The sequence below is a fragment of the Tachysurus vachellii genome, chromosome 24, assembly GCF_030014155.1.
Source record: "Tachysurus vachellii isolate PV-2020 chromosome 24, HZAU_Pvac_v1, whole genome shotgun sequence".
NCBI classification, from domain to species: domain Eukaryota; kingdom Metazoa; phylum Chordata; class Actinopteri; order Siluriformes; family Bagridae; genus Tachysurus; species Tachysurus vachellii.
The window spans coordinates 11238233-11265807 of NC_083483.1; the positions used below are offsets into that span (position 1 = coordinate 11238233).

Consider the following 27575-nt stretch of genomic DNA (forward strand, 5'->3'; position numbering starts at 1 on the left):
CGTCAGTGTCATCATTTTCAAAAGCTTTATTCACAGCTCAGGCAATCGGGCTCTAATCATCCTGACACATTTCTCGCCTTCTGGATCTGCCTGGTTTATTCTGATCCCCTGCTACTGCTCGGAACTTCTGTTCTTCTCATTAATCCCTATCATCATCATCATCATCATCATTTTTTAGGTGTGATCATTTGCACTTCCATTTTTTTATTTCCTTAATTTAACACTTAATGTTCGCTATGTTTAGGTACAAAGCAATCAAGGGAATAACGTCTGATCCTGAGATGATGTTCTGACCTTAATGACGGAGGTGGCCACTCGGCTCGAGTCGTTCTGCGCCTGAACGGTGGCAGCCATGCTGGCGATGGTGCTCAGGTGGTTCATCTGATTCATTGCCATGGTGACCGAGGCAGGGGGCAGGCTTACAGGAATCAGAGGGTGCGACATCATCATGAACGGCAGCTCCAAACCTGATGAGAATATCAACAACACCTTCAATGTGCTGCAAGTACAAAAAGTTGAGTGTAAAAGTTTGCACACCCCTTGGAGAAAAAAAAATGATTCTGTAACAAAACATTAATCCTTAAGAAAGTCTACAGATGACTTGATTCAAAAGAGCTCTAATCATCTCTAGATCTGATAAAGAAGGAGGTATATGATCTGTTCACATACATTGTGCACCTGCATGATGAATCTAATGAAATCTGGATCGGAATCTGGTCAGTGAAAGTAGTTATGAGTTGTTTGGCAGTGATATGATGGATATGATATCCTATATGCAAGCAATGCAAATTTAAAAACAGCTATTTGTAAAAAAAAAAAAACAGAACCATAATGGCCCTTTAATCCCAACATGCGGTTACACCTCCATAAAGAGAAGAAAAAACATTTTCAGTAAACACAACTTAATTATGAAATCTATTTATGCTGAAGGATATGGTGTTAGGTCTCAGCATGGCGGAGAGTGTTTTCTGTTCCATGCTGCACACCAATTAGCTCCTTCTCGAACCGCTGCAGATGTCTTCATCCATAACCACCCGGTGATAAATTAAAGCAGATGCTATTTGGAGCGCAACACGCCGCATGACAACAGCAGGAAAAAAGTTGATCGTCTCTGATCGAGGGCTGCTTGCTTGTTTAGTTCGCTAATCTAATACTCAGTGTGCCTTGTTCACTTCTACTGTGTTTGTGTGTATGTGGTGGTGGTGATGGGTGTGTGTGTGTGTGTGTGTTTGTGTTTGGGTGTCTAGAAGAATGGAAGAATCTGATCGTCTTTGTATTGGGCAGGTCAGTGCTTGAGATTGGATTCGGTCACTTGGCAGTGGCTGCTGGCCATCTATTTGAAAATGTGGGATGAAAAAGGAAGCACATTTTAGCTCATTTCCTTCAAAAGACTCCTGTTTTTTGAACTGCAGTTTTTCCAGCAGAAGTTAAAATGATCTCTGTAACGGATTCTGAAGACTATGCTTACAGCGAGATGGGAGAATAAATAATACACACACACACACACACACACACACGCACCCATATTCACGGCCACCTGGCAATCTGTTTTTCTGCTTTTGAACCAAAATACCAGCCAAAGCTCGGCAAAAGGTCAGAGGTGCCCCCTCATCGGCGGAGACTAAACTTGCGTGGGAGAAAACAAAAGGCGACATGCTTTCTCCCAAACTCCCCCCCTTCTGACATTTTTACTCAGAGACAGTGGAAAGCAAATGAAGAAAAAGACAGGGGGGGCTCTTGATTTTCATGAGACAGATGACACGCAGATCAGTCATGCTGCTCAAGCAGACGAGAAAGCAAGATCAAAGAGGACAAAGTGTGTGCGCGCGGCCGCATGTTTGTCTTCAGGGGGCTGTTATTTGGATGGGCTGATCTCCGGCACATGCCAAAAGCACTTGCAAGCTGTTCCTTCATTTTGTTTTTTTGGCGCGTAACTAACTGCTGCCTCCACGTTAAAGGTTAAATTAATCCACAATGGACAAAAGAAATGTGCTCTTTAAATACTTGCTGGGCTTGTGAGGCTGATTCAGGGGCGTGTCCGAGTTTTTCTACTCGAGGTGCCAAAGGTATATATTTATTTATTTATTTATTTATTTATTTATTTCCATGTTTACGTTAGATCTGATTTCTTCCTTGGTCAAATGACTTCACAGTTCTTATTGCATAAAATATTTAGAGAAATCATAACATATCCTTGAATAGCATAAAAGTAAAAGTGTCTAAGATTGGTTGGCTCATGTGGAAGAAGGCCACGCCCCCTGGCCTGCTTTTACTGACTTTTCTTCTTCAATATCTAAAGATGTAAAGCAACATAAACAGGAATGAACACATCCAAACTCAGCACTAAGTGGCTGGGGAAGACTAAAACCCTCATGACTTCTAAAAAGTCACCCCTGGAACAAGGCCAAATGCACACACACACACACACACACACACACACACACACACACACACACGCACACACACACAATGCACACACACACACACACACACACACACACACACACACAATGCACACACACACACACACACACACACACACGCACACACACGCACACACACACACACACGCACACACACGCACACACACGCACACACACACAGACAGTTCCCTGACATCTCCAGGGGCCTAAGACCCAGCTACAGCTGCAAAGTGAATGACAACGCAGCCTTCTAATGTCTGAAGGCTCTGTTTTCTGCAACACACGGCACCCAATATTGCTAGCTGAGGAGCTTTCAATCTCTATTTACCTAAAACAAAAGAGCCCCGAGAGTTTAGAAATCAGAGACACCCCCGCCTTGACCGCGACGGCTCCCATTGTGCAACCCAGTGCTGGAGCTATTATGGGAGCGTAAATGATTTTGACAGGAAGTTGCGATTTGTATAAATATTTAGCGTCGAATATGAGGGAGAAAAAGAAAGGGAGAAGCAAAACAAACGGAACGGCGAGGAGAGAAAACAAAGGAAGTCTAATGACAGAGCGGGACTGGAGCCAGGCTGAGCACGATTGGCTAAATCCAAACACAAAAGGGATCTTGGAGCTGATTTGGGTACAAACTGTCGCAATAACAGTGCGCGCAAAACAATGAGGCAACAAAAACACCTGGAGGGAAATCAAACAGGAGGAAATAAAGCACAATGAATAAAATTTGCTTGCTGCCAAGTTGATTTGTGAGGTCTGTGGATAGATTTTGCATTTGCGCTTACGGAGCGTGAAGGAGCTTTTAACCCCAAACTTCTGCCCCTGAATCTTGTATGGATGAATCCATAATTGCTACATTCATAAAAAATTATCACTAGATTTGATCTTTTAAAAGAATGCACTGCATGTCAAAAACTGATCTGGGAACAGGGATAGAAACGAGCTCACTTTGTGATGTCACTAATCAGCCTTAATATGTAAATTATTTAAGGGAAATCTGGAACTTTTAGCCAAATATATAATATATATATAGTTAGAAAGTTTAAAAAAAATGCAGCTAATTTTGTTTGGGTTACTGTCAAGATGAGACATGAATCACATGATGACAAGAGCCATGTGCTTTTGTTTTGGTTCCCCCCCCTACTGTCTTGTCAGTGGTTTCTTCCCCTTTTCTATTCACCTGTTCTAGTTTCGGTTCTTTTCATGTGTTGGATTGGGATATGTCTGTCTCCATGTACATGTGCAGTTATATTTAAGGCAATTAGCAGATGTGCTTAACCAGAGCAACTGACAGAACATCTTTGAAGTCTGAATACATCCTGATACTGGTTCACTGGGTCACAGACTAAGAATAACATCAGTCTCGAAACTCTTTTGGGATGAAATATAGTAAGAAAATCACCCACACAACACTTTTTTAATTAAAGTGCTAATTTTGAAAGACATGTTCAGTAAGTTCTGATGATGTCTGCGAAGGTTGGGGGTGCGGTCATTGATAGACGACTGAGTTAACTCTTAATAGCTCTTTCACGGGATCCAAAAGTCCAACCGAGCTGACATTTGGTGTTCTGCATCAAACTGCTAATTAATAACTGGATTGAAAAACATGGCAAATCATCTTTTAGCAGGAATTTTACACAGAGAGCTGTTGAGAACTTAATCACGTCTATATTTATTAACATTTTGTCCGATGATTTGCTCTGTAAGCTCCTACATGCTTTAATGCTACAAACAGCTCCATAACATTAAAAACCACCTGAACAATATTGTACCGCCAAAGCAGCTCTGACCAATGTACCCTGTCTGTATTCCTGATATGTATTTTGATAAAAGAACACATCGATTTCCCACACTTGCATATTTACTCATGACAACTTAACTCAGCTAGCTACCGATTCGATTTAGTATTTTTAATTAGCGCATATTAATTAATGCATATTTATGAATCGTGGTCAATTTCTAGAACGGGAATTTTCTCAGGATTTTTAAACCCATTTGAAACAATAAATTTTTGCTGCATGCTTTGATCTGATCTGTTCAAATTTCACAACAGAAGCTAAGCCTCCAAGCAAACATCTCTGTGTGCATTCGCATGCTATTGTTCATTCCGCTGGAGGATATCGCGAAGGTGTCGCTGGTGCAGCAGATTGTACACGGCCACCAGTGACTTCTCATAAAAATACCACCACATGTCATTTTCCTCCTGCCAGTAAAGCCAAAAAAAAAAAAAAAACAACTAAAAAAAAACTTCCACATAAAAATCCTAAGGCTTTCAGCCTTTAGAGAGAAGACAACCTGGTGATTAAGGCATGTGTAAGCGGGTGATAAGATGTGATCGCAACTTAATGACTTCCATCCTGCATGAGGGAGAGGAAAACAGACAGACAGACGGCAAACACATCGCGCCACAAAACTTAAAGCGTTCAACAATACAAACACGACAAGCGTACATTAGCTACCCTTCAGACACGCCGTCATCATCCTGACTCTCCACATGTACATTCAACACAAGCAGCAAAGCAAATCCTTGAGGTTCGGTGCTAATACCTCTTAAAAAGAATCTAAAAACCTGTCCCAGCCTGATGAGCCTTAGAAACCACACATGGGCTTCCCAGACGAAGGTGTGTCTGCCCGTAACTGCCTGTTGGGAAGGTGTTTAGTCTGAGAGTTTAGTAAAGGGGGCTTTGTAGTGGTCGGACACACACCAGAGCCATTTCCACGTCCCCCACAGTAAAGCGCAGGGATTTATGGAAAACCAGGAGCCCTGTGTTGTGTGTTTTTCCCCCTAAGCTGCAATTAATGATGCCTTGGTGTGTTTAATGTCGAGTTAGCCTTATGGAAATAATCACGGTACATGAAGCGATGGCTGAGGGGATTAGATAGAATTGAAGAAAATAACAAAGGGGGTTGTGTAACTCGGATAGTTTGTGTTATTTTGGAGTTTCGGTTGTTGTGTGAAACGTAAGTAAAATGATCTGACGTCTCAAAAAATGAACAAATTAACCTGTGTAGCGTTCAGGGTTAAACTTAGCTATGAAACTTACAGACGTATCATCGTGCTACCTATGAGGGTACATTTAAATAAATCGTAGCTCAGAGAATAAATATTTATCTCTAAACTACACCACTCAAACCTTACTCATAGTGCATCCCAGGAATAGCATGCTAAATAAATAAATAAATAAATAGGTTAGATGTGGTTAGATGTACTGATGTGATATACAATCAAATCAGCTCTGATTTCCTTGTAAATACTGAGTGTGGATAAAAATAACTCTACTTCATTTGAGTAAAATCTCATTTTGGCCTCAATAAGGTCTTAGGACACAGTAATGCCGATGCCGGTTTGGATCACGGTGGGTTTATAAATACCACAACATTAAATGATTTTAGATTACCTCTTTCTCTGTTGTTCTATGTATATCTGTGCAAAAATAGCAGACGAATTAAAATTGGCGGGAAAATAATCGATGCGCCAAAGTTACATTTGTGTTGATGTATTTATCGATTCGTTTGCTGATGTATTCATTGATAGAGACTTCAAAGCACTTTTGCACGTCGCACTGGATAAGGGCGTCTGCCTAATGCCGAAAAATGTAATTGTTTCATTCGATTTTATTAAGCGTTTAGAGTTTTCTTAATAAGCGGAGACTAAACACATAAACAGGTGTGACCAGGTGAGAGCAAACCAAAAACGGGATGCGGCAAGATTCCAAAGTACTAACATGGGGCGGAGCCTTGACCAAATATGGAAATGACACCGCGGTATTCTTTTCAAGTCTTCCAAGTTTAATATAATCTGGTTGTATGATCTTGATATCTTTCCATCCATAGTCAAAGTGCATAAAACTTTTTTGATAGATGAGAAAATCTTTTATTTGACAAATCTAAAAAAAAAAAAAGATAAATATTATAGAATTAGAAAACATTTATGTGGAAATACAAAATGTCAGTGTGTGAGAAAGGGCTTCTGTGTCATATCGGATCTGTTATGGTTGAGCTCTCAAACACACAGACACACACACACACACACACAAACACATACACACACTTTCTTTTGAAGCTGCCACACACAGTCATCGAGAGTCTGCGTAACTGAGCAGCTGCTCCTGATTACTCATGTTTACAATGAGCATCAGGCATCTGCCGAGTGCAACCTTGTAGACACACACATACATACACATACACACATGCACACTGTGATTCACACACACACACACACACACACACACACACACACACACACACACACACTTTAGGGCAACTTACAGAAACATTGCCTGTCCTCATCACAATTGTGTGTACTTGTGTATTTGCCGGATATACATCACTAATACCCAACTACTGATACTCAACAATATATTTTAATGATGTATATAAAGGTCAGTAAGCACTTTTGTTCAAGCAGGAATCAATATGTATACATTATAGAGTGTGTTCCGTTGTATATAATGTTTTATGTGCATTACTTGTTTTACACTGTCATGAAAAATATCTCGTTTTTCTTCTTCTGCGATTCACAGAAACACTCACCAGTTTCCAGTCGATACTGTATCTCTGTCCTTCCTGTTCTAATAGTTACTTAGAAAGTGTTTAAACACACAAATTTCCTCTCATACAGGCACACACACAATCTCTCTCTCTCTCACACACACACATCATAATGCTGCTCTAATTATAACCAGCCATTCACACAGTGTATTAGTGTCTTTGCACGTTGAGGCGCTCTCCTGGCGTGGACCTTTTCGTTAAAGGTCAGCATGTTCTTGTGCCTCAGATTCATCATGACAGCCTCAGACCTACTCAAAGCTAACGCAGAGAGGATCCGGTCTATATTCAGATTATCAACATGCCCATGCAGTCAAAAGTAAATATGTCTGCCTGCTATGAAAAGGATGTTTCAAGAAAATAAATGTAAAGAAGTGCACTTACTGTTCATTTCTGATATACTGTATTAAACAAAAGAGATTTCTCAGTAGTTCCTGGCGTAATTTAGAGGTTCCTCATTTTCTAACACGGTTTTACTCTGAGACTTAATCTGATCAAGAAAACTTTTCACTCCCGATTAAAAAGGCTCTTTATTTTATTTCATTCCTAGGTACCTTAGATACACAGATTCCTAACTTTTGATAAGATTTCCAAATTAAGTGTTCTAAGGTTCTACAGATAAAGACAAAAGAACTCGAATGAAGAATATCCGAGATTCTACACTGTTGATATGACCTTTAGCGAGTGTCTAGTGTTTATACTTTGAAGGTTAAATCTAGAAGGTTCACATGCTCATCTTGGGGAACCCTCATCTTTATTACGTAGAACTTACAAAGCAACCAGCAAGAGAATCTTTGAAGAACCCTTTATTCTAAATGTGAACGCAAAATTGCTGTGTTTTCTTTGCACCAAATGATGGAAAAATAATAAAAATAATACTCAGAAAGAAATAAATAACTTACAAACTCTTCATGTAAATGTACCAAGCTGTTCGAAGTAAACATCTCCAACTTCTTATTGGCTATAAAATGTTACGATTTACCCATAAAGCTCAGTCCAGTTCAGAGGTTATCTACATCCTACGCCTCCTGCTCCTCAGAGAGCATCCTCATCACATGCACTCCACTTTTCTGCTGATTCTCAGCTGGTCGTACAGGATTTAATAGCGAATGAGAAGAAGTGGGGTTTGGGGAGCACCCAGGCTGTTCAACTTCATTAAGCGTTCATCTATTATCAGCTGATTTTCCCCATTATCCCAGCGTCCTGTAGGAATCCTATTTCTCCCTCCATCAAATCCCATTATAAATTTTAAGGAACGTTACGCTTATCTGTCACCTGAAGCCCATGAGAAAGAAGACACTAGTGGGTGTGTGTGAAGGGCTGAGGCCCTGGAGACAACACACCTCGATCCAGATCAACTTAATTCCTTGTCTTCTCTTCTCTTCGCTTCTCAACACTTTACTTTTCTTCTTCTTAACTTTTTATGTACTATTCACTTTTTAATTTACTCCTGTTCCTTCTTCATCTACAAAGTTTAGCAGACATTTAAGTTAACATTTATGGCGTTTGTCAGACGCCCCTTATCCAGAGCGCAGTTCTGGAGAAGTTTCTAGAAAAAAGAAACCAACTGTTGTCGGCAACTACATAGAATTTTTCAGAGTTTCCATCAACGGGACCAACCAAAGAACTTTTGATTTTTTCCCCTCAAAGTACTTTCCTTTCCAGAAAAAGACATGCATAATAACAGGCCATTGATAGCGAGCACTTTTAACAGATAAGATTTTTTGGCAGTGATCAATGTTTTTGAATTCTCTGGGTTCTAAACTAAGTAGTGAGAATATAATACAGAAATTGTGTATTACGGAATTCAGATCACAAACGTACCAAATACATAACACTTACTTTCTATCCTTGTTTTACTTTTCAGGCTTGGAGTCCACTTAAGCCTAAATAACTGAAACCTACTCTGGACCAGGTCATTTTAGTGTTGTTCCAAATCTTGTCTCTTGAACAGCAAAATACGTTAATGTCCATATGGATGACTGTTCCTGAAAAAAACACTGGAAGGATACTTTGTCCTTATCTTCATATATAGTCCCAAAGCACAAGATCATGTGTACCATTGACAATCATTTGTCACATCACGCTGGTTGGGCTTACTCTTTTTGACATTCCTTTGAATTGAAGGGAACCTTCTCAGGTCCCTCTTATGCCCCTTTTCCACCAAGGCAGTTTGAGTGCTGGTTCGGAGCCAGAGCCTAATTTAGAACCAGTTCTTTCTTTTTCGACAGCCAAAGCACCGGCTCTGAACCAGGAAAAGTGGTTCTTAAGTAGCACCAAAACGCTGCTGGTCTAGACTTAAGAACCGCTTGCGTCAGGTGCTGTGGGCGGGGCTACTGTTAGCGCATTTGATAATATACCTTAAGTATACTAATGTTTAATACACTTTTACTTTACCGTGATATGATACATTATCAGCACACATGATAGTAAGTAGCTACATGCTAAGGCTATGTTTTTTCTGTGTTAATGATAAAATAACGTTATGTACTTTCTCGATTACAACCTCCGTTTATACAAATTACATGGAGCTGCACGTACACGTTGGATTCGCCGCGTTCGGGTGTTAATGTAGGTTCACAAAGCCATGAGCATTGACAGTAAAGTAACATCCGCCATTGTTGATGTGTTTGTATTTGCCGCTGCTGCGCTAACATTGCTGTGTAACGTGACACGTATACAGTGACGTCAGACTCGGCCCTGTGATGCTCTCTAACCGATGGAAAGGCAAACCGGTTCTTAGAAGGTTCGCCAGTGGAACCAACTTTGAACCAGCACCAGTGCTAGCTCTGAACCAGCACTCGGTTCTTTTTGGTGGAAAAGGGGCATTAAGGATTCCCCCTGCATGGTTCCTGCTAGAGTTCCTCCAGGCATGTCCTACTTAACAGAGATCCAGGGGTAAACCCAGTAACTGTTACAAAGACTACATCCCATGATTGGCTTGGGAATATCTGGCGATCCTCTTGGAGCAACTGGAATCTGTTAACGGAATAAATGGTAAGTCTGATCGTTTCAGCTAGTTCCATTGCCACTAGGATGTAGATGAATAAACAAATGAATAAATCAACCTTAGCACTTATTTACATGAGTGTCAGCATTTGTGCAACTGTCTCCAAAAAAATGACACCGATGTCCATTCCAGAGAGATATTACTCTTTAACCCCTACAGAGGGGGACACTTCACCAAGAGTACAGAATAGAAGTGAGCACTTTAGAATGGACTGCACTAAATGTCTCAGCATTAAGACCACCAAAGAGTCAGTGTAAGTAGCAAGGCTTAAACCCTGACAGGTGATAGATGTCTTTTTCACTTGTACGTCGCTTTGGATAAAAGCATCTGCCAAGAAATAAACACTAAGTGTTAGGTTTATCACTGTTTCCCTTCAGCATATCAGTCCAATTTGATGCTGTTATCAATGCTGGAACCCAGATGTCTGTTTAGCATCTTCCACGATCGGGTAAGAAGGACACTTCCGCTACATTCCTCTGTGACAGGACAGCTTGAAAATGTCCAGAGCCTTTCACTTCCTGCTCAGAGGGCACAGCTGTTCAAGGGATCTCTATTTAACTAAGGATGAGCTCACATCCTGGCAATCAGGGCTGCTAAAAACAGGGCACCAATCATATCTGGAGCACTGCCAGAGTTCCACTGTGAAGTCATTTATTGCAAGTGCAGGATGTATTAAAAACGGTCCATCACTTGTTCTGTTACTTAATGCAGGTAAATAATTAAGGGTGCATTTCGGCAATTAACAATAGCTTTCAAGCTATTAACAATAGCATTTTCTCTCAAGCATTCCTCAATCTATCTAAAGCTTGGCTTACACTTTGTGTTTTTCATATTCTCCCAATATCTGCATGGGTTTCTTCCAGGTTCTCCAGTTGCCACTAAATCCCAAAAACATTCCACTGACTGCGCTACATTTAGCACAAATATGAATGGAGTCTCATCCATGGTACATTGAGCCTAGAGTTCCTGGGACAGGCCTCATATCCACCACATTCTTGACCAGAATAAAAAAATAAGGTTCTGAAGATAAATGAAAACAAAGACATTTTATTTACTGTCCTTTTACCCTCCGGTAGCTTGGAAAATTATAACCAGTAGTCAGCCACCGATACCTTTTCAGCGTATTCTAACAGTATTCTGTCCATCCCTGTATGGCTAAGTATATGGAAGCTACTATGGGCACTTACAAGGAGAAAAACATGCGTACACTCAGTATTCATGCACTTTTTTCTGAGATAGCATCTTGTTTAGAGTGTAAATGCAGAGAAGGCTTAAGAATATACAAACACAGGAAACAGATATGGAATTTGAAATGATTTTGGGTGTATTTTTGCTAAGCCATGAAATATTGAGTTGTTTTTTTTATTAGCAATACATGCAAAGTTGCTTGTTTCACAACCTCTCAACAGTCATCAGTTTTACAGATGTACACTAACCTGACTAATCTGACTTGCTGGCTAATCAGATTCATTTGGGTGACTAAATTTGTCAGCTTACTATTTAACTTGACTAAAATACTGTAAATCAGTATTCCTGGTATTCTTTTATGAAATGCATCACAATATCATACACTGTGATAAAAACGTTTTCATTGTAGTGTAGTGAGAATATAATATCAGCAACTAGATTTGTGGGGGCCACGGTGGCTTAGTGGTTAGCATGTTCGCCTCACACCTTCAGGGTTGGGGGTTCGATTCCTGCCTCCACCTTGTGTGTGTGGAGTTTGCATGTTCTCCTCGTGCCTCGGGGGTTTCCTCCGGGTACTCCGGTTTCCTCCCCCGGTCCAAAGACATGCATGGTAGGTTGATTGGCATCTCTGGAAAATTGTCTGTAGTGTGTGAGTGCGTGAGTGAATGAGAGTGTGTGTGTGTGCCCTGCGATGGGTTGGCACTCCGCCCAGGGTGTATCCTGCCTTGATGCCCGATGACGCCTGAGATCAGGCACAGGCTCCCCGTTACCCGAGGTAGTTCGGATAAGCGGTAGAAAATGAATGAACTAGATTTGTGTTTTATGCTTCTACGCATTTCACAGAAAACAAAATATTTAACAACATTCAAACCTTAATAAAACGCTATCTTTTATTGTACTACTTAAATAAACAATCACATAAAAATGACATAAACTCAGCAACCAAAACATGAAGGACTCAAAGACGGAGAAAGAAAGAAATTGCTATTCTGTCCCACTCATCCCTCTTATACACGTCGCTTTTCTCTATTAGCACTCTGGGCGAGGACTCGGCACTCAAGGTTACCCTCACTTTAAACCGCCGAAGATAAAAAAGCACCATCCTCATTAGCATCTATAGGTAAAACCTGGCTAATCTTATTCACACTTATCCTTCTCGCTGTGACATCTTGGCCCCGTTCTTCTATTCTTTCTCGCGCTAAAGATTATGACCTCATTTCCTGAGCATTTTTTTCCCTTAAATCTGCTTACGAATCATAAAATAAGAAACGTTTCAAAGTGTCTCTTAGATCCATCTTTTTTTTTTCCTCTGGTGTAATTGAACACAATAATAGACGCTGCCAGAAAGGTGCATGAATCTCCATAATAATAGCGATTCCTAGGAAGACTTATATTGTTTTGTTTTTCTATATAGCTGTGACATCTGTTTAAAGGATCAGGCTAGCTTTAGGAAAGGAAGCCGTATTTTTGATAAAGGATGTTATATTTAGCTGCTACACAGGCTGCTATATTTCCTTTTTTAAGCCGAGGCAGGAGAAAATGGGGATGATACAAAATTCTTCTGGTCCTTATTTAGCCATGAGTCAGGGGTTGACGGCAGGATATCTTATGGGATCTTAATAAAAACAGAACAATAATAATAATAAAGAATTCAGGAATGTATTCGGGACTGTTTAAACATGAAGTATTTTCAGACATAACGTTCTCAGCAGCACTGACTGATTTAGATCGATCAGATTTAGTTGCTGTTTTAAAAATAACACTTGGAGAATGTTGACACATGTAAAAAATGAAATGCGTGGATGTGTTTGGAAAGTTTTGGGAGACTCACCCATGCCTGTGTTGATGTCTCCGTTCTCATGGTCCGCGCCATGGTTGTTAGCGTGGTAACTGTTCAGAACCTCCAGTTTAATCTTCTTCTTCATGGCCTCAGCCAAAGTAGCAGCTGTCAGACCTGTAACGCACGCATACAGACAGAGAGAGAGAGAGAGAGAGAGAGAGAGAGAGAGAGAGTGAGAGAGAGTGTGAGAGAGAGAGAGAGAGAGAGAGAGAGAGAGAGAGAGAAAGAGTGAGAGAGAGAGAGAGAGAGAGAGAGAGAGAGAGAGAGAGTGAGAAAGAGTGAGAGAGAGTAAGAGAGAGAGAGAGAGTTAGAGAGAGAGAGAGTGAGTGTGAGAGAGAGAGAGAGAGAGAGAGAGAGAGTGAGAGAGAGTGTGAGAGAGAGAGAGTGTGTGTGAGAGAGAGAGAGAGAGAGAGAGAGAGAGAGAGAGAGAGAGAGGAATTTGAGTGGAAAGAAAAGAAAAGTGAAACAGACAATAGACGTCAGTGACACAGATACACTTCTCATATTACTACAATATTCTACTGTTCAAATACAGGTTGGACAAGTGATAAATGCATAAGAAGACCACCAGGTAAGTAAAAACTCCAGTGTGCTACAGCCCATTCACATGAGCTAATCGTCTAGCATAAAAAGTGCTAGCTAAGAAAACATGACACAAAAACATGTTGCAAAACTGTTAGCTAGTTGTGTTAATAAAGACTAAGGTATGCAGGCCAAGTATATAAATGACCATGGAGAGTAAGACAGTATAACCACAGTCCTTAATGTCTCTTGACAAAGTTTGTAATGAAGTACATCATATTTACACTCTTGACCAAAAGTCACCAAGTCGTTGGTGGAGTTTTAGCATGTATGAAGTGTAGTTGTCTGTCTTCTGGGAAGTCGTGGCCTAATGGTTAGAGAGTTTGACTCCTAACCCTAAGGTTGTGGGTTCGAGTCTCGAGCAGGCAATACCACGACTGAGGTGCCCCGAACTCCCCCTCAACAGCTCCCCGGGCGCCGCTTCATAAATGGCTGCCCACTGCTCCAGGTGTGTGTTCACGGTGTGTGTGTGTTCACTGCTGTGTGTGTGCACTTTGGATGGGTTAAATGCAGAGAACGAATTCTGAGCATTGGGTCACCGTACTTAGCCGTATGTCACGTCACTTTTCCCAAAGCAAATATTTTTGAGTCTAGAATTTCTCTCGATATGTTAACTGTAAAGTGATGTACTGTACTTACTATATTCATTATTTAGAAATGCATGTCATTCTTTTCCGCTTGTTGAACCTATTTGTGTAGTGTATGTTAAGACTTTATATTTTGTAATAACCGTGCATCAAACCCACAAACTTCTGCACCTGACTGTATACATTAGGCGAGGTCTGATTAAAAAGACAGATCAAATATCTACTCTGTCAAAAAGCAACTAATTCATTTTTTATAGTTTCAGTTGTTCACGTAATGAAGAGAAAGGCAGTTCCACAGAGCTGAGTGACGGGAGAAGTGGACAATGTCAAATTAAAATGCCAAAGTGACTAGTCTATTAATATCTACAAGTGCTGTCAAATGCCTGGCCCTCCAAGCATTCGCAGTCTGCTCCGAGAACCGCTATTGTGTCAGTGACGTTAAGAATGATTGGGTGTGTGAGGATAATCAGTTATATGATATATCACAATTCTTCAGGTGTGAGCAGAACCACAGCAGCATGTCCTATATCACACACTGTTAATTACCGTGCACACTATTAGAGTATTAGGCACCTGTCTCCACACTATCTGTGTGTGTGTGTGTGTGTGTATGTGTGTGTATTCAGTGTTATACCATAATTCAATTAGGCCCACATTAGCATCATATCCCTGCCTTGTCCTACTCTCCCGCACACACAAAGTTCATGAGACAAACCCAACGAAACTGAACTACTGAGAGTCGACACCATGTCTGGAGAGAGAAATTCACAAAACAAGTGCAAATAGCCAATGGTCAATCTTTCTCATGCTCGTATGTTTTCCTTTTGGAATATAGCCATGGTAATGACTATAAATAGCTCTTTAGCTAGGCTTGCATTTACATTTTGCATTTGCAGTTTGCGTTACGTTCGCAGTCGAGTCCCTTAACCAAAATAGGAAAATAAATTGCTCGTGTATATATGGAAAGTAGTCACTTACAGGCTGCAGAGTTTGCGTTCTAAATGGTTTTAAGTACATGAGTATGTTATCAACTGTGTTATCAACTTATCAACTTTTCAGAAAGGTTGTTTAGTTACAGTTTATAGTTACAGTTAATAACAGTGTAATCAATGATGCAGAGGCCAACATAAAGCAAAGTCTATTAAACTGTTAAAACCAGTATTGTTGTCATAAATAAGACATCTAAAACTTCGCCATAAAATAGATCGCTCTTGTCAAAACAGCAGGTTTGTCTCTAATAGTACTGTGAAGCTCGAATTTACTAAGAAATGTAATAGTAGTTGTTTAATAGTAGATAAAACTTGTCTAGTGTGAGGAATATTCATTAGCCCCACTATATATTATTATTATTATTATTATTATTATTATTATTATTATTATTATTATTATCAAACATGTAGCTTTATTAAGACTTGTGAGCCTGAGATCATTGTGTGAGTTTGGTTAAAGTTTAGTGTGTTTTTTTCTGCCATGTGTTTTCCTGTACAATTGTTGAAATATCACAAACACAATTAGGCTAGGGGGGCACGGTGGCTTAGTGGTTAGCATGTTTGCCTCACACCTCCAGGGTTGGGGGTTCGATTCCCGCCTCCACCTTGTGTGTGTGGAGTTTGCATGTTCTCCCCGTGCCTCGGGGGTTTCCTCCGGGTACTCCGGTTTCCTCCCCCGGTCCAAAGACATGCATGGTAGGTTGATTGGCATCGCTGGAAAATTGTCCCTAGTGTGTGTGTGAGTGCGTGAGTGAATGAGAGTGTGTGTGTGCCCTGCGATGGGTTGGCACTCCGTCCAGGGTGTATCCTGCCTTGATGCCCGATGACGCCTGAGATAGGCACAGGCTCCCCGTGACCCGAGGTAGTTCGGATAAGCGGTAGAAGATGAATGACAATTAGGCTAAAATCCTGCAGTATAACATGGAAACTGTTGTGCCATCAGATATAAACTATATAAGTGGGATGTGGTCGCCTAGTGGTTGAGGTGTTGGACTACTGATCGGAAGGTTGTGAGTTCGAATCCCAGGTCCACCAAGTTGCCACTGCTGGGCCCCTGAGCAAGGCCCTTAACCCTCAACTGCCCGGTTGTATAAATTGAAATAAAACTGTAGGTCACTCTGGATAAGGGTGTCTACTGTAAATGTATAAACTGATCCTAAACTCTGAAGGAACCTTTAGGGTGGAGTTTCAATAGATTGCTTCCCAAAATAATTTCCTGATCTGAGTTCATGTACTGTAAAGTATTATAATTACTGAAGTACTGTGTAATCCCTTAAATTGTCCATCAGTTTGATTAATGCAAAATGTCTAAAATACAAGTGACTTCATTATATAAACAGCCCTAGCTGAGGATAAATATAATCTGGAAAATATGGTCCCAACAAATAAAAGTAGATTTGGCAAAAAAACTTTCCCAAACACTCCAGAGAACTTAATTTCACACACTCAGACCAGCCTAAACTGAGTCCTGCTACTTTTAGCTACCTGGCATTTAGACAAACTGAAACTGTCTACAATTTATGTGCAAGTTAAAAGGAGACACCGTATGTGTGTGTGTGTGTATGAATGTGTGTGTGTTTTTTTCTCAGTCGCTCTCCAAATGCTTTCACAAAATGTCAAGATCAGAGCATGAAAGCCAAGGCCCCCATTCAGCCAGCAGAGAGAACGATATCAAAGCGTTCTTCTTTCTCCCTCTTTGAGCCTCTCAAAGGAAAAAAACTGTCCTCTTTCCATCTTCCTCTCTTTCTTTTTTCCCTCCCTCCGTCCCCCAGAGGCTTTTGAGTTCCCATCTCCATAGTTGACATTGATAGTGTGACCTCTGTTGAAGATAAAAGAAAACTTGAGGCAGCCTGCATTAGAGATCCCACCCCCTCAACACACCTTTCTTTGGCTCTCTCTCTCTCTCTCTCTCTCTCTTTCTCTCACCTGCTCTTTCCAAATGAGTACAAACGTATGGGCCTCTCTTTCTAGGACTGTCTTTGAGGAGTGGCAGGAAAAGAGCATATTTACAGACACACACTTACACACTCACACACACACACACACACACACACACACACACACACACACACACACACACACACACACACAAAGGCAAGGGCAGCTCAGATGTCGCAGCAGATGAGTGTTTAGCTTCACAGACACGCCAGGAGGGAAAGGTGGTGTTTTATACTGTAAAGTTCTCTTCATCACTTCACCAGACTTTCAAGAATAAAGTCAATACAGAATAAAAAAAAAAAAATACATACCGTTTCTTATTCAAACCAATAAAAAAAACCCAGACAAACCTCATAATATGCTTGGGTTAGAGCAGTTAGTGTGTAGTTTTCTGTACTAAAACACCTCATTTAACTCGACGACTTAATTATCAAAGCGTAGGTGATTTTAATCAAGGCATGCTAGCAACATGAGATCAGAAAGTGTAACATCTTGGTCCTCGAGGACTGCCTTTGGGAAACACAGTGAAAAGGGAAATGAAGGAAGGTCTTAATTGGACTCTATCTTGGATTTCTTCACTGAAAGCATTCATTAGGTGTGTGCTGATATTACATTTTATACTACAATAATTGCCTAGCTGTCAAGTCTGACCTCATTCTGTCCCAAATCACCCGCCATACAACTCTGTGTATCGTATATCGTGGTTTATCCCTATTTGCAAACCACTTTCCATATGAGGGTCAGTGTTTACTCACCTGTTACTCAGTTTATACTGAAACATTTTGTCTGTATAGGTAAAATGTACTGTATTAACACAGTATATCTAGAAACTGCATAAATAAACTGTGGTTTTCTGGGTCATGCTTCAGGACCAGTTGAAACTCTTCTTGGTTTTTGATGCTGGTGTAGAATTTCAGGTTTCCTCCAGATTTTCCGTTTCCCTCCTCCCTCTCCAAAAAAAAAAAAAAAAAAAAAGCCAGTAGGTGGACGGGTGGAAATAATTTGTCCCTAGGTGTGAATGAGCGTGTGAATGAGTGTGTGATGGACTGGCATCCATCCAGGGTTCATTCCTGCCATATTTGCGCTTGCGTCCTTCCTCAAACACCACCATCATTTTATTGTGGTTCTTAACATTTTTTCATAACATTGTAAATAAATGTCTGATTGTCAATAGTAGCTTCACCTGAGGTACCAGTTCTGTCAGGTGTGTTATGATAATCACTATTTGTATATATATTGCAAGAAGGTGCATAGCATTTTAGTGTCCTCTGTACTGTATATGGTGCCTTAATGGATCTCGTAATGTCCTTCATGGTGAAAAGTTCCACAGGTTGGGGAAAAAAATCGTTTGGTTGCAGAGATACCAAGTAAATATCACACAAATATCATATTGTTGTTATTTTGTAAAATTATGATAAAGCATTAGCAAGTATGAAATAAAATATGTTATCACACAAATGGTTTATTTGCAATATTTCAACTATCGCTACTCAGGTGACTAGAAGACCGCTGCCTTTAAGTTTTGCCCATAAAACTCTCTGACTGGAATGAAGCGGTAGTGACAATGTGTCACTGAATATACAGATATATCATGTAACCAATTGTGGGCACAAGTCTATTGTTAATGTGTCTGATTCTGCACTACCTGTGTGAGACATGATTCCTGAGGACATGAGTCCAGAGACGGAGTGGGGCAGGATGTGTGGACTCTCGGGGGACGTCACACTCTGGGTCCTTTTCGGAGGTCGGCCAGGTCTGGAGCTGAAAAGCAGAGAACACAGAGCTAGTTCAATTCAATTGCCCACATTGAATTATGAGTGTGATCTGAAACTATTGTGCTGCAGGGACAAAAGGGATCAGGTGTATCAAAGGGCAGAACACGTTAATACCATCTTTCACACACACACACACACACACACACACACACACACACACACACACACACACACACACACACAGATCCTTTTATTTGGATCGGTATAAAGTGTCTGGACCTAAGTGATCATAACAAAGTCTCAGGGATAAATAGAAAACCAGGCTTTTATTTTATATGTAAATAACATGACTTGTAAAAATACTTCATACAGGAGAGAGAGAGAGAGAGAGAGAGAGTTGGACAGATTCACAATGCAGAGTAAGCGTCAGTAAATGCTCTCAAGGACATCCACCGTTCTGCCATCTCTCTCTTTTTCCAGTAATTAGATCACACAGTAGACTCATCTGCCTTTTCCACAATCAGCCATTTTTCCCTCATGAATTATTGATACCGTGCGCCTCGTTACCTGCTCCTCGGCATTCACGCACTTCATCTGAATTCGAGTTTACACACGCCAAGATCAGCTCTCTGCTTAACGCAGTGACCTGGATTTCTTCTCACATTACTCACACTCAACACATTTATAGCTCGCCAGTTGGATATGAGATAAAAAAAGTGACAATTAGGTTAGGTGGCTAGCTAACAGTTTCACACAGGACAACGCTTGACTCAGATGTCAACGGATTAACGGTGCAGTTTTATCCCCTTGTTTATATATAAATAAATACAGACTGTAATTAGCGATAACTTTTTTGCGTTTGATAAAGTGCAGTAATAAAGTCGGTGTATCTTCTTTAGTTTCGTACTGCAGCTAAAAGGCTAATTTTGAGAACAACTTAAAGTTTAACATCGTTATCTAAAAGATTTGATTATATTGCTCCTGACTTATCTATAACGAATAAAAAGATGACACAGTAGTACTTTCAATCGCTTTTCCCTCAGCACAGTTTATTTTTGTGCTAGACTCATACTTAGGAGGTTGATATACACCTGGAGTGATTCATATGAGCACATCGTTCGAATTTCATTTCATATATTAAACTGTTTAAAGTACCATTACTACTGAGGAAAATAAAGACAAGTGGTAAGGATTTAGACATGAGTTTTTCCACTTTGTTAGCCTCAAAGCCATAGAATCAATCTTAACTACATTTTGGCTCAGTGAATATCTGTGTACCTTTCATTTTTCGCCCAACTTTTTTTTTTTTTTTTTTTTTTACACGAACACAGAGTGAACGTTATTCAGGGCTGAACCTCACACACACGCGCGCGTGTGCACAAGCGCCAATCATCCCTCATAAAATATTAAGCTCTCCACCATTTGCCCTTTCAAAATCTCCCTCTCGCCGCTCCCTAATTGTTCCGTTTCTTTATCTGTCTGCCGCAGAGAGTAAATAAATGAACAAAATGGCTTTTTCTTAATGGCAGCGAGTGACCTTTTAAACTGTAAGGGAGGATTATGACAGGTTTAGCTCTTTCACCTCATCTCATCCACAACTCAAACTGACACAAAACAGTGTGTTGTACAGTATCACTATATTTCTATTCAGTTTTAGCCACAGCCTGCCTTATCAAAGAGCTAAGAAAATCCCTAAATAGGTATAGCACATAAAACAGGTTAAGTCAAGCTGTTAGGTCATCTTTTGTTCAGGATGTGTCTGCGGTTCTCACATAACACATCATAATATCAAATACAGCCCCATATCCCTCCATGCCCTGTTCTCTATAGCATTGAACTTCAAATGTAAGATATCATATTATCAGGTTTTTTTTTTTTCTTTTCTTTTTTTTAAAGAAGCACTTCGAAAATGCTTTTTACTCTGAAAACGTATGCCTTTTTCAACACCAAGTTATTAATATGCATAAGAAGACCACTGGTGCTGATTAATATTCATTTGCTGACCTGCAAAATTTTATCTGTAAGTCTGAGTTTAATGTGGCATATGATGAAGAAGACAAACTAAATATTTAAGACGTTTCCACTCGGTAACTCAGCTACTGAAATCAGCAATGTGCTATTAGCTTAGCCAAGTTTATTAGATAGCTAATAAAAGTTAAAGACTAGCATTTTGCAAGTCTGTGCAAAAAAGCATTATCGCTGAAATCATTTTTATGTTACAAAAGTAGTAAGTTGGTTACAAAGCTGGTTAGGATGTTTTAATGTTATCTTGAATCACATCGCCTTAATCACTTTTGTACTGGACCATTCAAAAATATGGTAAGCCAATCACAGTATAGTATGCAAATATTATGCAAATCAGCATCCCATATTACATCTTGAGGTCTTGAATGTTGTAAAAATAGAGGATTCCAAACTAATTGCAGATGTTGCTGCAATTTATTATAGCATATCCAGAAACACTACCATATCCAGAAATATTTCACAGGACAACCCTTTTAGCACAAGAACATCCACACACACACACACACACACACACACACACACACACACACACACACACACACTGACTTTAGCAGCACTAATATAGCCGCTGCATCAATTCAAACTGAGAACATGATGCTGTTTGACTTTCTGTTAATGCTGTAATCATGAGAAGTTATTACTGTATCAGTGCTAATAAAAAACGCAGGCCTTTCTCAACACACACACACACACACACACACACACACACACACACACACACACACACACACAGACACCCAAACACATACCCAACACTCACATATACACACACACACACTGTTCTTGCTCCTCTCTCCAGAAGCGAGCTGGACACCTAATGGCATTTTTAATCATTCCTAATGGGCAGCGTTTTAATTAAACCCATACTGACGGCACCAGATTAAATGCGGCTTTAATCCGAGCCACGCAAATGACTAGCTCCGGGAAGTGCAAAGCCTGATCGGCAGGGATGATATAATTCTCGCTGTAATAAAAGCAAATATAAAGTATTAATCGTGCCTCCTTTGGTTAACAAAATGGACATGATCTTTATCGGTGCCACCGCCATAGAAAGTTCATCTGACTGATGTGCGGATGGGAAAACGCAATAAACAGGGGATTTCATCAGAAAGAAAGAGAGAGAGAGAGAGAGAGAGAGAGAGAGAGAGAGAGAGAGAGAGAGAGAGAGAGAGAGAACAAAAATGTAACTTAGCACTCAGGGTGCCTTTGAGGACATTTAATTAAAATCTAATCCCACATTCATTAAGGCTCCCATAAATTAAGCTGTCATTCATAAGATTTATGGATTCTCATTTGCATACCCCACAATTCATCAATTACAAAGGTATGAAAGGGGGCACAACACCCTGTGGGCTGCCCACTGCCTGGCAAACAACAGAGAGAGCGAGAGAGAGAGAGAGAGAGAGAGAGAGAGAGAGAGAGAGAGAGAGAGAACAGCAGGCTGTCAAGTTCCTTCTTAATCTAATTGTGTTGGAAACTCCTGGCAAATACTGTCTGCCGTCGCCCATATGCACCTTTCAATTCCGCATTGCTCGCACTTCAAATGCACTCTCCTCGTATGGTCACGGTGCCAAGACAGATGGCACACATCTTAAAGAACCCCTGAACATGTCGTTTTAAACATTCAAAATAATTTATGTCAAATAATAATTATTTAATATGTTTTAATGCTCAGGACGCTGAAAACTGGCCTACGCCTTTATCCACATTAAAAATGCAAGCGCCTATGAATATGCATAAATATGATAATCAGATCCACCCACATGCCCTCCTGCGATTCCAAATAGCTAGATAAGTGCTTGTAAACTAGCTCACATTTATCACTGTTAAACACAAGCTGAAGTTCTGTGGTATTTCTGACAGTAGCTTCATTTCAGTCCTCATTGTTCAGAATTGTTCGATGACAGGAGTCCTGTCTTTTATATTAATTTTATATATTAACTTTTTTATATTAACTTTTATATTAATTCCACTCATTCTAATATGTGTGTTTTTGTAGTAAACACCTACACAAGACCTCATAATTCTAATTGTTGATATTAGGTTTATTTTTTGAAGGAGTCTCCAGTGTAAGAGCTTTATAACAAAGTTAAAGTTGTAACTTACTGACATGGTAACTTCTAGTACGAAGGACGCTGGGCTTTTTTTCTTTTCAGCTGACAAACTGATTATTAGCCAAATGATTTCCATAGCAACCACAATTGTGTGTAGTATTAACATAAGCTAAATTAGCTAGCTTAGTGTTCAGATTCTGTGGTAAAAGTTTTACAGTTGTCCATTAAAATGGATGGATTTAGGCCAAAGTCATAGCATTCAGCCCAACTGATATTATTATTATTATTATTATTATTATTATTATTATTATTATTAGTAGTAGTAGTAGTAGTATTATTATTAATAATAATAATAATAATAATAATGATAATGATTATTATCATTATTATTATTATTATTATTATTATTATTATTATTATTATTATTATTATCATTATTAATAATAATGATATTAATAATAATAATAATAATAATAATAATAATAATAATATTTATTTACTATGGTTTCTATTTGGAAATTGTTTATTGTTATGAAGACAATTTGTCCTATTCATGAGATCTGGCCTGTATTTGATCCAATTATGTTAAAAAAAAAACACTACAACCCGGTCTGTTCTTTTCATTATAAAGGGAATCATTTGTTTTCCTGTTTATTTCAGATGAACAGGAAGTGACCTGAACGAGCATAGAACATGTTGTGATGAGCGTCATACACAGTTAAGTGTAAAAACAGTTAACCTGATTGGATAATATTTGTTGTTTCTGTGTGTGTGGCAGGAAGAGACGTGTCCTAGTTGAGCATTTGCTGCTGGTGCGTGAACACACACACACACACACACACACACACACACACACACACACACACACACACACACACACACATACACACCTGTCTCCTATTCACTGCTTCATTAACTCTGCATATTAATCAGCTCTTTCCTTATGCTCTCTTTGGTCTCCTAGTCCTCGATTCCTTTGAACACCTAGACATCCATTTTTACATGAAGTGCAACTTTTTCTTCACACTGTGTCTTTACCCTTATTAATAAGGACAGTGTTAGGTCAAAGCTTCAAGGTTACATTATGATGATCAAGAAGGCCAAGCATTCAAATCCCAAGACTGACAAAGAGGACAGGACCTTCAGCCCTTGGCCTCTCACCTCTTTGACTGCCTTGTATTCTGCTTGCCTCAAATAAATGCAAATCAATAAATGTAAAACTCTATGGGTGAGCAATGACATTTACACAAATTTCCATAACCCTACCTAGAACCCTAGCTGTTTGAAGTCTTTCCTGTATTTTCTCTTATAAGCAACATAACTCATACTCCAGATATCTGAAAAATCATGCACAATTCCTGCACATTACTGAAAACTCTTCAATTTCTTCATTGACCTCCTTTCTAACAATTCAGCCCCTCTTCTCAAATTTCACAAATGCAAGGTTGTTCGGGTTTTAACGCCCTGACACACCAAGACAGATTGCCGGGGGAAAGGGGGCGGGGTGTGTAGGGTTGGGTACATTACCAGTTTGCTTATAAAAATCCACATATCCTAATGAAGGTTAAGGTGTCGGTGCTTCTGTGTCTTTTTCTATCTGTATTATGTTTTTTTGTGGAATCACACATTATCACTCAATGTATGCTATAGCAAATTTTGGACATATAAGTAGTTTTAATCAATTGCTTTAACTATATATACACACATATTTACAGTTTAAATGTAAACATGTTTATATTCTAATCTGCATCATAGTGAATTGTGATATAAGGAGTAATACGGCAACTACACTGTATTTATTTGAACATACCAATTAGGAGCTCCTAGGTGTGAGAACAAGAGAAACAAGAGCTCATGAGTATTCTACGAGTCCGATTTCCAATAACACCACAATAACTCATGGCCAGTCGTGAGCCTCTGCGCGAGCTCATGTATGTAGAAGAGGATAGATAGCACTTTCCTCTGGGTGTCTTTACCTGACTTGGGACATGTGACATGAAAAGATTCAAAAAGATGAAGGAGGAAGCACATAAAGTGTGATAGGGGAGAACATTTTAGTGGGTGGGAACTCACAGATGACTCAATTGGGAAAATTGGGAGATGAAGTGTACAGTTGGAAAAAGAGGTATACTTGTTACGTGTCCATACGAGAGAAAGTATGACTCGAGACTTTGCCTTGAGAATTGTTTGGAGCCATAAGACAGCACTGGGGTATAAACTTTACTCAATTTTCCATCCAACAAGCAAGAATTTAGGATAAAAAGGTTTAAAAAAGACGTCTTGGATGTTTGTTTACTTCTCAATGCTGGTCTATTTTGTCTATGTCAATGTTGTGAAATATCTGGTGGTAATTTGTCATTTCTGTTTAGTGCAAACTGTTTGTCTTCAATACGAACTACATACTCCAGTACTTATGTTAATTAATAACGGAGCCACAATACTAGGTCTTTTCCTCTTTACATTTTTTTACGTATCCTACTTGAAGAACACTGCCCCCTGCATGTATGGAGATATATTTCCTTTCCTACAAGCACATAGAGTATGTGTATGCTAATGTACAGCTATGCACCTTTTACATTTCTTCAAACTGGTTTTAAAGACCCCATGAAATGATTTAAGAAATGTGATCCGTTTCTGTATGTTTGCAGGAAGACACACAGCCACAAAATACACTGATGAACCATGTTTGCTGCTAACAAGCTCTTACTGTTAAATAAGACCTACCACAAAGGTGGGACATAAACGTATTAGAGAGCATTTTATTTGAATAAAAATTAATAAATAAAAATTTTCCTATTAGTAAAAATTCTAAAGTTAAAATGAGAATACATCCAAAACTTTTTTTTTGTAAATAGACCAATTGCCAGAATAATTTTTATTTCAATTGATTTTCAGTTCTTCTCTTAATGAGGTTGGACATCTGGTCCATTCACACTCTCTCTTCTTTTAAAGAAGAAGACGTTTAAAAGGATAAAAAGCTTCAGCCGAATGAATAATGGACGTGTCATAGCAAAACATTTTTCTTTAGGGACGCTCCAAACAAAAGACATTGAAACCTCTGATTGGCCGTTCCTGAATAGTGTATTATTTTAATTTTCATATTAATAACACACACACACACACACACACACTCACACACAAATCTGAGTGGAACGACCCTTTGAGGAACAGAGGGGGTTTACGCCAGGGTCAAAGCGGGAAGACGAGAAACAAACATCCCTTATTCAGACCTCAAACAGGAAGTTGCTTCACGATGGGCCGTAATTGGAGCCCTTATCAGGTCTCTGTGTGAAAGCTGCTGCCCAAATAAGCCACTATTTATGCTGCAGTCTGTGCTGCAGTGTGTAATGAAAGCTATGTAAATAGTGCTGTGAACTTCAGAAAGAGAGAGAGAGAGAGAGAGAGAGAGAGACAGAGAGAGAGAGAGACAGACAGAGAGAGAGAGAGAGAGAGAGAGAGAGAGAGACAGAGAGAGACGGGGGGGATAAACATCTGTGTCTTACATACAAACATTACTTGTACATTCCCATTCTCATTACACACACACACACACAAACACACACACACAGACACACACACGAAACAGGAAATATCAGCAAAGGAAATAATAGTACAGCAAACATCTTACAAACAGAGCTTTTTCCAAAACACATACACACATACACACACACACACACACACACTCTCATACACACAAACACACACTATTTCAGGACAAACATAAACTAACCAAAACCTCCTCCGGGTGCTGTAAGTCTATAGAGATTTCAGTAATTCCCACATTTCCCTCTGACCTTTTCCAGAATAACCGCTGCTCCTAAAGCAACCTGATTATTAAAGTACAAATTTGTACATCAAGTACGTCATATATAATATGATTTACATTAACAATAACATTAACAATAACAGAACGAAACCACTCACCATACCGCTATCTATATTGAGTGTTTAATACAGTAGGTGTTTATTAGGATGATGATGTGTCGCAGTACCTGATAGTGAGTAAAAGCTATTACAGAGACCTTGTAGTCTTTGTAAGGTGTTAGTACAGAGATCATTCGTTATGTGTTCAGCTAACGCAGGGACGTCTCTGTTACTTCTGGATGATTAATGCAGGAACTAGGCTGAGTTTCCCCCAAAGCACTGCAGTACAAAGAGCATTGTGAAGGGAGGAAACATCACGCTCTACCAGTTTAAATGAACTTTATGATACTTTTGGGAAAGTGGGCCATAATGGATTAAGGTCACCCTAAACTTCAGACACTAAAATGTGTTTTTTTTAATTAGATTACAGTTTATTACAATCAACCCTGGACCAATGTGTATAACTGTAACTGTAACTACTATTATTACTATCGAATTTTTTTATCTTCTCACAAAAATGTTGTCATATGCGACTATGAAGACCAAAGTACCAGATATGTCCCCTGGGACATTTGAAGACTTTCAGCTTATTTTTTTTCACTCAGGGCAGCGTAACATGCTTAGAGGAAAGAGTTTTCTGCCTTCTTCCGCATACATCGACTCACAATAATTCGCCATGATATGCTATTTTTGCTCTGTTGGTACACAGTGTAGCCTATCCTTCTTACTCAGACACTGTTTGATCCACTTTCCTGTCCTGTTCTGACTTGCTAATTTTATTAGAAAATCTAATTTAGTGTTAGAACGGAACA

At 39.5% G+C, this 27575-nt stretch overlaps 1 protein-coding gene across 2 annotated transcripts in view; it reads right to left on the reverse strand.

Moving 5' to 3' along the window:
- The window catches only part of dachc (dachshund c), a 61489-nt gene that overhangs the window by 16847 nt on the left and 17067 nt on the right, over positions 1–27575 (reverse strand). For both annotated transcript variants that reach the window (XM_060860721.1, XM_060860723.1), the window contains exons 2-4: positions 18751–18866; positions 13001–13123; positions 295–467 (exon numbers count right to left, since the gene is read on the reverse strand). In XM_060860721.1, coding sequence (XP_060716704.1) covers positions 295–467; positions 13001–13123; positions 18751–18866 — 412 coding nt within the window. The remainder of the gene's footprint in view (positions 1–294; positions 468–13000; positions 13124–18750; positions 18867–27575) is intronic.